The sequence below is a fragment of the Pecten maximus genome, chromosome 5 (assembly GCF_902652985.1).
Source record: "Pecten maximus chromosome 5, xPecMax1.1, whole genome shotgun sequence".
Lineage (NCBI taxonomy): Eukaryota > Metazoa > Mollusca > Bivalvia > Pectinida > Pectinidae > Pecten > Pecten maximus.
This window is the reverse complement of record NC_047019.1, coordinates 45,495,976-45,512,497: the sequence shown is the minus strand read 5'-3', so window position 1 is coordinate 45,512,497 and position 16,522 is coordinate 45,495,976. Positions and strand designations below refer to the sequence as shown.

Below are 16,522 nucleotides of genomic sequence, written 5' to 3'. Positions count from 1 at the left end.
ATGACACTGTATAGGGGTGTCCTCACCATACAGACGTGACACTGTATAGGGGTGTCCTCACCATACAGACGTGACACTGTATAGGGGTGTCCTCACCATACAGACGTGACACTGTATAGGGGTGTCCTCACTATACAGACGTGACACTGTATAGTTATAGGGGTGTCCTCACCATACAGACGTGACATTGTATAGGGGTGTCCTCACCATACAGACATGACACTGTATAGTTATAGGGGTGTCCTCACCATACAGACGTGACACTGTATAGGGGTGTCCTCACCATACAGACATGACACTGTATAGGGGTGTCCTCACTATACAGACGTGACACTGTATAGGGGTGTCCTCACTATACAGACGTGACACTGTATAGGGGTGTCCTCACTATACAGACGTGACACTGTATAGTTATAGGGGTGTCCTCACCATACAGACATGACACTGTATAGGGGTGTCCTCACCATACAGACGTGACACTGTATAGGGGCGTCCTCGCCGTACAGACGTGACACTGTATAGGGGTGTCCTCACCATACAGACGTGACACTGTATAGGGGTGTCCTCACCGTACAGACATGACACTGTATAGGGGTGTCCTCACCGTACAGACCTGACACTGTATAGGGGTGTCCTCACTATACAAACATGACACTGTATAGGGGTGTCCTCACTATTCAGACATGACACTGTATAGGGATGTCCTCACCATACAGACGTGACACTGTATAGGGGTGTCCTCACCATACAGACGTGACACTGTATAGGGGTGTCCTCACCATACAGACATGACGCTGTATAGGGGTGTCCTCACCATACAGACGTGACACTGTATAGGGGTGTCCTCACCGTACAGTCGTGACACTGTATAGGGGTGTCCTCACTATACAGACGTGACACTGTATAGGGGTGTCCTCACCATACAGACATGACACTGTATAGGGGTGTCCTCACCATACAGACGTGACACTGTATAGGGGTGTCCTCACCATACAGACGTGACACTGTATAGGGGCGTCCTCACCGTACAGACGTGACACTGTATAGGGGTGTCCTCACCATACAGACGTGACACTGTATAGGGGTGTCCTCACCATACAGACGTGACACTGTATAGGGGTGTCCTCACCATACAGACATGATACTGTATAGGGGTGTCCTCACCATACAGACGGGACACTGTATAGGGGTGTCCTCACCATACAGACGGGACACTGTATAGGGGTGTCCTCACCATACAGACGTGACACTATATAGTTATAGGGGTGTCCTCACCATACAGACGTGACACTATATAGTTATAGGGGTGTCCTCACCATACAGACGTGACACTGTATAGTTATAGGGGCGTCCTCACCGTACAGACGTGACACTGTATAGGGGTGTCCTCACCATACAGACGTGACACTGTATAGGGGTGTCCTCACCATACAGACGTGACACTGTATAGGGGCGTCCTCACCATACAGACATGACATTGTATAGGGGTGTCCTCACCTTACAGACGTGACACTGTATAGGGGCGTCCTCACCATACAGACATGACATTGTATAGGGGTGTCCTCACCATACAGACGTGACATTGTATAGGGGTGTCCTCACCATACAGACGTGACACTGTATAGGGGTGTCCTCACCATACAGACATGACACTGTATAGGGGTGTCCTCACCATACAGACGTGACACTGTATAGGGGTGTCCTCACCATACAGACGTGACACTGTATAGGGGCGTCCTCACCATACAGACATGACATTGTATAGGGGTGTCCTCACCATACAGACGTGACATTGTATAGGGGTGTCCTCACCATACAGACGTGACACTGTATAGTTATAGGGGCCTCCTCACCGTACAGACGTGACACTGTATAGTTATAGGGGCGTCCTCACCATACAGACATGACACTGTATAGGGGTGTCCTCACCATACAGACATGACACTTTATAGGGGTGTCCTCGCCGTACAGACATGACACTGTATAGGGGTGTCCTCACCATACAGACATGACACTGTATAGGGGTGTCCTCACCATACAGACATGACACTGTATAGGGGTGTCCTCACCGTACAGACGTGACACTGTATAGTTATAGGGGTGTCCTCACCGTACAGACGTGACATTGTAGAATGCGTAATTCCTCCTCTAAATGACAACTCTATTCTGGTGTAGAATATTGTATTGTTTTATTTCTAAGATGAATCAATGTTAAGTGTTTCTTTAAGTAATGGAGGTTTGGTACAAATTGTTTTTCACTTTTAGTTGGTGTGATTGTGTTTCATTTTTCAAACCAAACCACATCGCCTCAGACAGAGTTACATTAGCTGGTAATGGGAACAAGGTGACGGGCATTAGGCTGTTTACCACCATAAATTTTCCTATGGTGGTTTGTGTATAATAAAACACCCATAGTAAGAAATAAAATGTTTGGTAGCACATGACATTTAACATAGCTTTACTGATGTAAGTCATTGCCAATGAAAACTAAAGCATCCATTACCTTTTATCAAAATGTATACTTCTAACTCACATATTATACTGGTTAGTTTTCCCTTCCTAACCATACACACCTCGGAGATCATGTACATGACCTGTCCCAGAACTGACCTCTATACACAGTCACCAGTCCCAGAACTGACCTCTATACACAGTCACCAGTCCCAGAACTGACCTCTATACACAGTCACCAGTCCCAGAACTGACCTCTATACACAGTCACCAGTCCCAGAACTGACCTCTATACACAGTCACCAGTCCCAGAACTGACCTCTATGCACAGTCACCAGTCCCAGAACTGACCTCTATGCACAGTCACCAGTCCCAGAACTGACCTCTGTACAAGGTCACCAGTCCCAGAACTGACCTCTGTACAAGGTTACCAGTCCCAGAACTGACCTCTGTATACAGTCACCAGTCCCAGAACCAATCTCTATACACAGGCACCAGTCCCAGAACCAATCTCTATACACAGGCACCAGTCCCAGAACCAATCTCTATACACAGGCACCAGTCCCAGAACTGACCTCTATACACAGGCACCAGTCCCAGAACCAATCTCTATACACAGGCACCAGTCCCAGAACCAATCTCTATACACAGGCCCCAGTCCCAGGGGTCAGTCCCAGAACTGAACTCTGTACACAGGGGTCAGTCCCAGAACCGAGCTCCATACACAGGGGTCAGTCCCAGAACCGAGCTCTGTACACTGGGGTCAGTCCCATCACTGTCATCTACACACTAACATCCACATACACTACTGTTGTCCCTAGTAACTCATCACAAGTCCACATAGGATTTACTCTAATCAGAACCTTATCAAGCTAGAACTCATCATTTAATTCTCTGTTTCCTTTACATATCACTATACATTCCCGAGTTGTACCAGGCTGTTTTAGGCTAATAATCACATCTAAATGTCACTCTGGCTGCTAGGGGCATCCCCAGAAATGACTGCATATATCTATATAAAGGATGACATAGATGTCAGATTTGTTTTGGACAGCTCCCAGTCCCTCCAAGGATATTGATCACTCACCAATTATTCCTAAAGGACTGTCTAGATGTAGTCCAAGGAAACAGTATCGACAAAATCATATTATCCGTCAATAATGTCTTGCATCCTGTAATCGACTGCTGTAATTAATGGGGAAGGTCTTGTTTTGTAAAAAAATAATTTTGATATGCTTGTCAGGGAACAACTGTGATGTCACAAACATGCTTCTCTACACTCTGGAGTGTGCTGACCCTTCAATCAAATGTCAATATTTTTACTGTCACTTTGAATTTGTGACAAATTGTAATGGCTCATTACATATATATCATACACTGACATTGTCAGCTGAATTACAGAGATCATGGCTGTTAAAAATAAATATCATGAGATTTTGTATTTTAATGTCTTAACAGTGGATAGAGAGGAGTTATCCTGTGTGTCTTAACAGTAGATAGAGAGGAGTTATCCTGTGTGTCTTAACAGTAGATAGAGAGGAGTTATCCTGTGTGTCTTAACAGTGGATAGAGAGGAGGTATCTTGTGTGTCTTAACAGTAGATAGAGAGGAGGTATCTTGTGTGTCTTAACAGTAGATAGAGAGGAGTTATCCTGTGTGTCTTAACAGTAGATAGAGAGGAGGTATCTTGTGTGTCTTAACAGTAGATAGAGAGGAGGTATCTTGTGTGTCTTAACAGTAGATAGAGAGGAGTTATCCTGTGTGTCTTAACAGTAGATAGAGAGGAGTTATCCTGTGTGTCTTAACAGTAGATAGAGAGGAGGTATCTTGTGTGTCTTAACAGTAGATAGAGAGGATATATCTTGTGTGTCTTAACAGTAGATAGAGAGGAGGTATCTTGTGTCTTAACAGTAGATAGAGAGGAGAGATCTTGTGTGTCTTACCAGTAGATAGAGAGGAGGTATCTTGTGTCTTAACAGTAGATAGAGAGGAGGTATCTTGTGTGTCTTAACAGTAGATAGAGAGGAGTTATCCTGTGTGTCTTAACAGTAGATAGAGAGGAGGTATCTTGTGTCTTAACAGTAGATAGAGAGGAGAGATCTTGTGTCTTACCAGTAGATAGAGAGGAGATATCTTGTGTCTTAACAGTAGATAGAGAGGAGGTATCTTGTGTCTTACCAGTAGATAGAGAGGAGAGATCTTGTGTCTTACCAGTAGATAGAGAGGAGATATCTTGTGTGTCTTAACAGTGGATAGAGAGGCGATATCTTGTGTCTTACCAGTAGATAGAGAGGAGATATCTTGTGTCTTAACAGTAGATAGAGAGGAGGTATCTTGTGTCTTAACAGTAGATAGAGAGGAGGTATCTTGTGTGTCTTAACAGTAGATAGAGAGGAGTTATCCTGTGTGTCTTAACAGTAGATAGAGAGGAGTTATCCTGTGTGTCTTAACAGTAGATAGAGAGGATATATCTTGTGTGTCTTAACAGTAGATAGAGAGGATATATCTTGTGTGTCTTAACAGTAGATAGAGAGGAGTTATCCTGTGTGTCTTAACAGTAGATAGAGAAGAGTTATCCTGTGTGTCTTAACAGTAGATAGAGAGGATATATCTTGTGTGTCTTAACAGTAGATAGAGAGGATATATCTTGTGTGTCTTAACAGTAGATAGAGAGGAGTTATCCTGTGTGTCTTAACAGTAGATAGAGAGGAGGTATCTTGTGTGTCTTAACAGTAGATAGAGAGGATATATCTTGTGTGTCTTAACAGTAGATAGAGAGGAGGTATCTTGTGTCTTAACAGTAGATAGAGAGGAGAGATCTTGTGTGTCTTAACAGTAGATAGAGAGGAGTTATCCTGTGTGTCTTAACAGTAGATAGAGAGGAGTTATCCTGTGTGTCTTAACAGTAGATAGAGAGGAGTTATCCTGTGTGTCTTACCAGTAGATAGAGAGGAGGTATCTTGTGTCTTAACAGTAGATAGAGAGGAGTTATCCTGTGTGTCTTAACAGTAGATAGAGAGGAGGTATCTTGTGTCTTAACAGTAGATAGAGAGGAGGTATCTTGTGTCTTACCAGTAGATATAGAGGAGTTATCCTGTGTGTCTTACCAGTAGATAGAGAGGAGGTATCTTGTGTGTCTTACCAGTAGATAGAGAGGATATATCTTGTGTGTCTTAACAGTAGATAGAGAGGAGAAATCTTGTGTCTTACCAGTAGATAGAGAGGAGAAATCTTGTGTCTTACCAGTAGATAGAGAGGAGAAATCTTCTGTATGTCTGTTGAGAAGGAAGATATTTGATGTATAAATAGTAAATACACATAAACATCCTGTGTATGTCTTAGTAACAAATACAAAGAGAGGACAGATATTTCCTTGGCACCTGCACGTCTTCACTAGACACAAGTATATAATATATACCTAATGACCATGAAATGCGACGATCACCCAACTCCCGCATTGTAAAATGTGAAAACAATTCAAGCTCACTTCATGTACAAATAGGTCATGACCTTTTAAAATATTCAAACTCGACTCTTGAGAAACTTAAAATTTCCTCCATAACAGTTTATGATTTGTTTAGTAATTGGCTGTCCCAATATTGGGTACGTTTCTTCAGCATCAGTAGCGGGTCTAGGCTGCATCATGAGGTATAATTTGTTAAGGAATCGCCTGCATCATGGCGCGGAACGTTGATGAGGTAATTCTTGGACCAATTTGTGAGATGGAACACATGCGGGTCTATGAGGTAGTATTAGGCTATACGTACAAATGATCACCACCATACTGCTGGGACAGGCAAACTCTGACCCTTAACCTCTAACCCCTGGCAGAAAACATATGTATAGCTGTCAGCATCCTCATCACACAAGTTTTCACCAGATGCTCTGTAGAAGTAAAGCTTGGACATTTTTTGTGGCAGCTGTTTCAAGGTTGTTCTGAAGCAAGTGTCATTGGCACACATTTTACTGTTTTCTTTTATTTTAACAATAAAAATAAAAGTTGTAATTTTGTGATCTTTGCAAGCTAGTAGATTGTACAAGATGTATAAAATACTGTCATTGGCTTTTAAAACTTAAACTTGATTCTACTTTTCTGCTGCAGTTTTGAATATATGTATATATTTAAAAAGGGTTGTAAAAATGTTTGAAAATCCTGAAAAAAGTTAAGAAAATCTGATTTTTTAAATGATGGTATTTCATTTTCATTTGTTTGAATGGTGATACAATTCTTTTCAATGATTGGGTTTCAATTCCCCTACATTTGTCTAAATGGTGATACAGGTTTTTTTAAATGAAGGGGTTTTTATTTTTCCATTCGTTTCATGTTACACACACTATCAGGAAGCTAAATTGATCCTGATATGCTTCTGAAAGAAGGATGGTCTGCCAGATAAGATCTGGGAAGGCAGAGTTAACACATGTGTGGACTACTGCCACAGTCAGGGGTACCGGCTTGCTTACTCTTGTCATTGTAAGCTTTTCAAAATATAGTCAAATTCAAATTACTGTTTGAGTGGTGTCCCCCTGGTGGTAAGAAAAATAATTACAGAGAGATAACTCTCTGTGGGAGGATATCATTAGTCTTTGGATAAGTAGACATGTGGTAGATGCCACATTGTCTCTACATTATTGATGCCACATGATTGGTGCCAGTGGCATTGTATATACATACTTGAACCCGCATTTTCTGTACATGGTTGATGCCACATTGTCTATAATTCTTTTATTCACAAATTTCAATATTATGAAGAAATCAAATTTTAAAAAGATATTTAACATTATATAGAATATGCAGTCTAGCATAAAGGGAGACAACTGTTACAAGCTAACTATGCTAATCCATTGTACATGTTTGATGTTGGATACTGGTACATGGGTGTTTGGTGTGGGATATTGATACATGGGTGTTTGGTGTGGGATACTGGTACATGGGTGTTTGGTGTGGGATACTGGTACATGGGTGTTTGGTGTGGGATATTGATACATGGGTGTTTGGTGTGGGATACTGGTACATGGGTGTTTGGTGTGGGATATTGATACATGGGTGTTTGGTGTGGGATACTGGTACATGGGTGTTTGGTGTGGGATATTGATACATGGGTGTTTGGTGTGGGATACTGGTACATGGGTGTTTGGTGTGGGATATTGATACATGGGTGTTTGGTGTGGGATACTGGTACATGGGTGTTTGGTGTGGGATACTGGTACATGGGTGTTTGATGATGGATATTAATACATAGGTGTTTTATCTGGGATATCTGTACATGGATTAAGATTGAGGGGAAGAGGGGTCTGGTCAGAATTAAGCTAGACTATAGGTAAGGATTGGGAGGAGCGGTCTTGGGCTTTGACCAACAGGGAGCATTTGCCTTGAGTTGTTTAGGAAGTCAAAAAGGGATTATAACAGAGACCTTAAATGTTTATCTGTAGTGCTACTGAAACAGGAGGTGAGGTGTCAATGGCCAGTGTCTGGCCAGTGTTAGAGATATACAAGGCTTATAGCTCAATACTAGACTAGGGGAACGGGATTGGATAGGATGAATTTACCAGCAGTAAATATGGCATAAGTCTGTACATCAATAGTAAGGACTGATTAACCAGAGGAAAGAAGGGGGCATTTATAATCCTCTCTTTTAAAATGGATGTCAACGGTCACTTTGATAAGCAGTGAACATGGTCTGTGCTCTGCTGGACAGTATTAAATTGGTGATGTTTCTCTAAATGTTTTAACACTAAAAAAACTCAGGCTCCAGTTAACTTAATTGTTGAAATTTTGGTTTGAGAGGTTTTAGAGATTTGAATGTAAAATATAATTGTGTGTATGATTTAGCCTTACAGGGGTGCCAAGCTAGTGTAATACAACAGACTAGTAGAAATGGTAAGGTGCTCAAGACATTAACCACCAGCCGGGTTAGAAAGTGAGTTGACTAGGAGGAGGTATGGAAGGGATGGGGCTCCGATTACTCTGTTCCCACGCTGCTGGGTCTGCTGTGGGCACTGGTAGGGACCTTGTCACCCAAACTTTGTCAAAGGGAATGAGCTAGAACATGTGTGGGGGATGGCAGCTCACAGAGTGATACCATGAGGCAGATACTGTCCCAACTACAGAAGTATACAGACATGGAATTAAAACATATAATAATCATTGTCTAGGAGAGCATTGATCATCACTTTATGATGGTTGATAGCAGCTGGACAATTTTATACCAGTTATTAATATTCTAACATTGAATTGATATTGGAGTAAAAGTATATAACTTGTCACATGTATTGACATACAGGCATTGCCATTTTAGGGCCCCAGTCTAGGGGGAGGTGACATCTACAGAATGTTCAGTTCTCCTACTACATAAATCAGTATCAAAACCAACACCCTGAAAAAAGGGTGTGGTGTGATAGGGGCCTAGTGTGTGAATATTAAAATAGTCAAGGAAATCCAGCTTGTGAACCAGGAAATGAAAGAATAGACAGGAGAGATACAGAAAAAAGAGGGAGGTGTTGATAGAGGCTGTGTAGTGATGAACATAAGAGAAGTGCTCCACAACAAGAGTCTATCACTGAAGGGGGGCAACTCCTGTAATGATATGCAAAAGGGAACAACATATGTAATGATTACATGGTCTCAGACCACAATTTATTTGCCTCTATCTACCAAGGAAAAACTAAGATAAAAATATTTTACAACTTGACAAAAAATCTGGTTTTCATATCATGCTGTAGAACTCTTCAAAATGAACCTACAGTTAGCTTGAAAGTACCTCATGAGCAACATTTGAGAAGATGTTTTTATTTATGCGTCATGAGTCAAATAAATTATGGAAACTCAGAAAATCAATAAATATTACTACTCAAGCCTTGTAACTCCACATGTCCTGCTGAAAAAGCAAACACGAAAACTGTTTCAAAACAAAATTCTATTGCTAGAATAAATATTGCACAACAAATCTATGTTAAATTGTTTTTACATTTCTGCAATAGCTAAAGTCAGGATAAAATATTTAGTTTGAACAAATAAAATGTTCCTGCATTTAGTAGTACATGTATCTAGAGCCTTTTGTTGTACAATTGTTGTACAATTTCTCTCGAAGTAGCTAGGTACAGAGACAGTGTTGGCATGCAGACATTGAAGTCCATCACATGTCACACACAAAACTTTCCCTGAGGTACTTACCATTGTCACAAAGACATGAGAGGGTTTTTGTATAAAATGCTGGTGTCTGTAAAACAGCTTGTAGGAAAAATGGAATTACCTAGTCTGGATACATCCTTACAGTTTTGAATGAGCCAGAGGCTCTATGCTTGTTGATGGCTTCTTTGTCATTGCCTGAGATAATTTCATTTCAAAGTCTTGAAACATAGGTGTTTTAAGTACATTATATTCATCATAATAGACATTACTGATATTAGTAATGAATAAAGTCTGTTTTTATCTTAATTCAGTCTATGTTTGTTCTAACAGTGACGGAGGACAGAATGCCGTACCTGATACTTGGAGAGGAGAATGTGGTGCTCAAACAAAACATGGAGGAGTGGCTCTTCTCCAAACCTCATGAACTCCATGAAGAGTCAGGGAGCTTGTTCCTTTCAGGTATGTATCCCAGCAATCCAGGACAATAAAAAAAATCCTACTCATGTAAATGGGATAATGACTGCTCCCATACAATGTATATAGGATAATGAATTATCCCCTACTATGTATATGGGATATTGAACACTCAAGTATGGAATCTCCTACAAATGTACCTGGGATAATGACCACTCCCCTACATTGTATATGGGGTAATGAACACTCCCTTACCAATATATATATGGGATAATGACTATTCCAATGAAATTGATGTGTAATTACATCTACATGTAACAGATTGCCACCCCCACCCACCCATAGAGCTGGTCAACAGAAACAAACCACCCCTTCTCATCAACACCCCGAAAAGGAAAATCCACACATACAAATTTGTCTTCACAGCATTTTATCCTTTATACATTGCAGAAGTGTATAATTACAGTGTATCAGAAAGTGTCAGTAATTCTCAATCACTGCCAGCTAGCAATGTTTGACACCATCTTTAAAAATAAAGCAGACATTTTGATAGAAGTATTGAGTGTGTGTTGTGATAGAGACCAGGAGGTGTAGGAAGATGGCCGCAACACTAACTTTCTTCCAAAAATGGATCAGACCAGTAATGGAAGCCAAGACTTAGTGGGCATAAATCATCATTGTCTGATAGGGGAGATGCTGTGAGCAGACGACAGCCTCCTTTGTTTATGGTCTCTGTAGTAGGGTTGTCTAATATATAACTCCATTTTTACAAGTTTTCTTCAAATTCAGCTTGCGCAGGCCTCCTGATTGATTCCTCGACTATCTCTGCCAGGGATCTGTAGACACGCACATCAAATTACAACACACCTAACTCGATATTTCTGTTCCAAAATCATCTTTATGCAGAGAAATATAATGTTATAAGTACAAAGGATTGATTCAATGAAAAATAATGTTGGGATGTATTTCATTATTTTAGATCAAATGCTTTGAAATTTTTATTGATTAAATCCAGACATGTGAGGTATGGTCTGAAGGAGTTCTCTCCCTTGATGCCTTGAGCCAAGCTGAATGGACCCGTATGAAGGGTGGACTTGTTTCAGTGTCCTTTGTGAATTGGATAATTTGTTTGTAAAGGCACCAATCAATGGTTCAATCTATGGGACGCCTGATGTGTCAGTGTGATATCTGGCAGACCCAGGAGGTTAGCATCCAAGCTCTGGCCACCTCATCCTAAAACAATATCTTCTATCTGTTACTGAAAATCTAATAAGTGGGTTTTGTCCATATTAAGGAACAATTTGGTAGCTTTGTCCCATCTTGCCTTTCTCACCACATATTAGGTTATGTGAAATGAGACAGAAGTTCTCGACATGGTCATTGTATAGAGTAGCACTCTAGCTATAGAGTCAAAGTTTATAAATACAGTATAAATAGGGACCACTAGGCAATATCAAGGAGACATTGATAATGATATCTGAACATCAGATATTTGATAACATAAATGATTATAGCATTGTGTCATTTAATGACTTCACTAGGATGTCAGATTGGTGAGGTCCTGGTAGACTACAGTGTGGTATCTATAGTGACATTACTAGGATGTCAGATTGGTGAGGCCCCTGTAGACTACAGTGTGGTATCTATAGTGACATTACTAGGATGTCAGATTGGTGAGGTCCTGGTAAACTACAGTGTGTTATATATAGTGACATCATTAGGATGTCAGATTGGTGAGGCCCCTGTAAACTACAGTGTGGTATCTTTAGTGAGATCATTAAGATGTCAGGTTTGTGATGTCCCTGTAAACTACAGTGTGGTATCTTTAGTGACATTACTAGGATGTCAGATTGCTGAGGCCACTGTAAACTACAGGGTGGTATCTGTAGTGACATCACTAGTATGGTGTATTATGAACTGTCTGCACCACAAATCTAATCGCATGTTGATGTTAGACAAATCTCTTTAAGGTGGCAATATTGTCTCTTCCAAAAGACAGATCCACCCACTAACATTGTCACCATAATGACACTCCTTTCAGGCATTAAATGTCACTTGTTAGGTGTTGACATTTCTAGTGTTATACCTGTCTACATAGCTCTGATGAGAAAGTGAAACAGGAGGTGTTTAGTCTGGAACAGACTCATCTCTCATATCGTAATGTGTTGATGATCAGTTCACTTTGACACCTACACAAGTCACTCTCTGTGTTATGAAACTTTTAATGCAGCTACCTAGGGCAATTCATTTGAACAATTCTGGTCTTCTGTTGATTAAGAAATAAAGCTTGCTCCAAGGATATACAGCTGTACTTGTATTGCACTTTTTGAATAAAACTTTTAAACAAACACTTACATACACATAATGTCTTTATCCTGTAATAGAGAATAACATTTTTCTGAGAGCAATGTTCTTTTCTGCTATGTTCTTTATCTGTCTCTTTATTTCTGCTACCACAAGGGACCCAGGCTTTGTTTAATGCCTCGGGGGACATACAAGGTAACTATGGTAACATCACACATCATCCTCATCTTCATCATCATGCCTGTTCAGTGATTGGTTGCCTGTATTCAATATTTTCTTGTATTCTTTTTTTTTTTTTATTGTCATTTTTGTGGATTATTTTATTTTACTGTATTGTCTGGTTTGAACTTTGACCTTGATTTTTCCCTCAGTCGTCCCACCTACCAGTTATCTGACAGATTGTTTCTAACTCATTTCAGAAAACATCTCATGATTATTTTTTTAAAATCAATAAATGTTGTAATTTAGCAGAGTGAATATTTTGGTAAATGGATAATTTAATGTTCAAAATCTCTATAAATGTTGTAAAGCTAGGAGAACGACCTTCTGTGTTTACTGTCCGTCCTGTTGTACCCCGACCTTTTATTGCTTATGGTTTAGCCTGATGCTCACAAATCATGTGACCATACTGGAGGCTGTGGCCCAGCTCTTCCTTGTCTCATGGAGGGGACTTATTCCAGCGGTATTGTGAATCCAAAGTTTGGTTTACAGTTAAATCTCGTCATTTACGCTCAAGATCAATCTAAAAATGAATGAGGAATTTCAGACAAATTGGTAAAGCTATATATATAATGCTAGCTAAATGATAAAGTTGAAGGATGGGAAAAGCTGGGTGTAGTGGTAAAGTATTTCAAACTGTATGATAGGAAATGTTCTTCATTGTTACAATAACAGACGTCATGTTACTAATAATCAGATTCATCACGGTTTCCTTAACCTCGAGTTTTTGAGTAATCGTAATGGTCAGATTAACAATGAGGATCGTGCATGATGTTGATTTCTCCTGCATGTTACATGAGTCGATTCCGTCGCTATTGTGTTTGGTAGTGTGTTCTGTGTCTCAATCAAAAGATATGATGTGCCTTTCATGAAGGATTAGGAAAAAAACATAATTCATTTGTTTGATAGGTAATTTGAGATAATAAACTTGTTTATTGTGCAAAGTTAGCAAAGAATTCTTTTTGATTTAAGAAATGTCGTATATGATTGAACATTTTTAAATTATTATTTTTTGCAATTTCATTATGAATATGGTGTTATGTTTACAGGCATAATCATTAAGAGGAATAACGGTGCTGAAGTTGATATTGATTAAATGGCTACGCTGGCAATGACACTCGAGGTTCTGTCTGTGATATGTAGCTTTATTTGGCACTTGATTTTCACAACATCAATTTTCATATCTTGTTGCTCAAAAAAGCTCAAGTATCTGGCTAATTTGAAGACATGCTTCCTTAGCATTAGCTACAGAACTGGCTAATTTGAGGACATTTTTCCTAAGCAGCCACAGAAAGTTGACTAATTTGAGGACATGCTTCCTCAGCAGACACAGAAAGTTAGCTAATTTGAGGACATTTTTCCTCAGCAGCCACAGAAAGTTAGCTAATTTGAGGACATTTTTCCTCAGCAGACACAGAACTGAACTTATTTGATGACATGCATTTTATATAAGACCTACAGTTTACTAAAATCAATACTGCTTCTTTTTGAATTTCTATGTATTACATTTGGATAGTTTTCTTTAAATGTTGTTAAATTTCAATACAGAAAACTATATGCTCGTCTACATATAAATCAATAAAAGAGTCCAGTACTTAAAATCTTTTGATTTAAGTACCGCATAATTTCTGATGTTTTGGTGATAACATGATTCTTCTAAGAAACAATTTAGGAATTTTCTGACAGTTGTGAATTGTCAGAGGTTAAGTGTATAATGGTTTCATTAATGTTGATAACGTAACCATTGTAATCAGATTGTAATCCCCAGTAAAAGTCTACATATAGAAGCTATTTATATGAACACTGAACAACATGGCAGTCCCACTTGATCTGCCTTGAAGTAAAACCTATATGAAAGGTTTGATTGTGTTTTACAATTTATATACTTATTTTCCAGGGGAGAAAAAACAAATTGCCAAAAAAATGAGAGCCATAAAAGTAAAAGTACTTCAAGAGAACAAAAAAAAGAAAAAAACTTGACTTGCCTTTAAGTGGGATTGGTTATATGATTTTTAGGAAAAAGGGAAGTTTCTGCTGTCCATCTTAATGTGTTTTATCAGAAGGATATGTGTTAGTGTTGTTTAAGTTATACAGGTGTTGATTGACTTTTGCCCACTGACTACAGGTATTGGAGTACACATCGCCCGGGAGGTCCTAGTAGTCAGTGTGCATAGTGATACTGTCAAACAGGTCCACTACATCGACATCAATGAGCCAGAGAATCTGAGGCGTGACATCTACCCGACGCTGACCAATCCCACGGCTATCTCTGTCGACTGGCTCAGTGATCTGGTCTATATTGTGGACGACCTCCGGGTAAATCAAAATAACTTGTCATTGTGACCTTCAAATACAATATTGATTACAGGACAGTCTATAAGCAACCTAGAAGTTAGAGCAGCCAACAATTACCTTACAAATCATTTGTGTTAATATCTGAAGCTAAATGTAATTACACAACTTCAATATTCATGGTAGAATTTATTAGGACAGGTCATTCTGTTTGGACTGCTATAAAAAAAACAACATATATACTTATTAAATTTTGTAGTAAATTTTAGTACCCCCTGTATCCACTAATAGTAGTCTCCTGTATCCACTAGTAGTAGTCTCCTGTAACAATCCTGTATCCACTTATAGTAGTCCCTGTATCCACTAATAGTAGTCCCCTGTAACAATCCTGTATCCACTAATAGTAGTCCCCTGTATCCACTAATAGTAGTCCCCTGTATCCACTAATAGTAGTCCCCTGTATCCACTAATAGTAGTCCCCTGTATCCACTAATAGTAGTCCCCTGTAACAATCCTGTATCCACTAATATTTGTCCCCTGTATCCACTAATAGTAGTCCCCTGTATCCACTAATAGTTGTCCCCTGTATCCACTAATATTTGTCCCCTGTATCCACTAATAGTAGTCCCCTGTATCCACTAATAGTAGTCCCCTGTATCCACTAATAGTAGTCCCCTGTACCAAGTAATAGTAGTCCCATGTATCAACTAGTAGTAGTCTCCTGTAACAATCCTGTATCCACTAATAGTAGTCCCCTGTACCCAGTAATAGTAGTCCCCTGTATCCACTAATAGTAGTCCCCTGTATCCACTAATAGTTGTCCCCTGTATCCACTAATAATAGTCCCCTGTATTCACTAATATTTGTCCCTGTATCCACTAATAGTAGTCCCCTTTATCCACTAATAGTTGTCCCCTGTATCCACTAATATTTGTCCCCTGTATACACTAATAGTAGTCCCTTGTACCCAGTAATAGTAGTCTCCTGTATCCACTAATAGTTGTCCCCTGTATCCGCTAAAAGTAGTCCCCTGTATCCACTAATAGTAGTCCCCTGTATCCACTAATAGTAGTCCCCTGTATCCACGAATAGTAGTCCCCTGTATCCACGAATAGTAGTCCCCTGTATCCACTAATATTAGTCCCCTGTAACAATCCTGTATCCACTTATAGTAGTCCCCTGTAACAATCCTGTATCCACTAATAGTAGTCCCCTGTAACAATCCTGTATCCACTAATAGTAGTCCCCTGTATCCACTAATAGTAGTCCCCTGTAACAATCTTGTATCCACTAATAGTAGTCCCCTGTATCCACGAATAGTAGTCCCCTGTATCCACTAATAGTAGTCCCCTGTAACAATCCTGTATCCACTAATAGTAGTCCCCTGTATCCACTAATAGTAGTCCCCTGTAACAATCCTGTATCCACTAATAGTAGTCCCCTGTATCCACTAATAGTAGTCCCCTGTAACAATCCTGTATCCACTAATATTAGTCCCCTGTAACAATCCTGTATCCTCAGTACTGTTAGTGCATCAAGGATGCTAAAACTGAATTCATATTGCTAATGTGGTTGATAGTTATGTGAATATTACAAAGAAGCCTGGTCTAAAGTATGGGTGGGAAACAAGATTGGTTGTTCACAATTGTACCACTTATTTTCTGAAGAAACAGACCATTGCGTTACATTGTTTATAATATCTAGTTTATGGAC

General features: G+C 39.7%; 1 protein-coding gene across 1 annotated transcript in view; it reads left to right on the top strand.

Annotated features, from left to right (window-relative positions):
• LOC117328480 (proto-oncogene tyrosine-protein kinase ROS-like) overlaps positions 1-16,522 on the top strand; it is a 132,407-nt gene that overhangs the window by 112,826 nt on the left and 3,059 nt on the right. Inside the window, exons 8-10 of the mRNA XM_033886014.1 lie at positions 9,911-10,039; positions 12,455-12,493; positions 14,643-14,833. Coding sequence (XP_033741905.1) covers positions 9,911-10,039; positions 12,455-12,493; positions 14,643-14,833 — 359 coding nt within the window. The remainder of the gene's footprint in view (positions 1-9,910; positions 10,040-12,454; positions 12,494-14,642; positions 14,834-16,522) is intronic.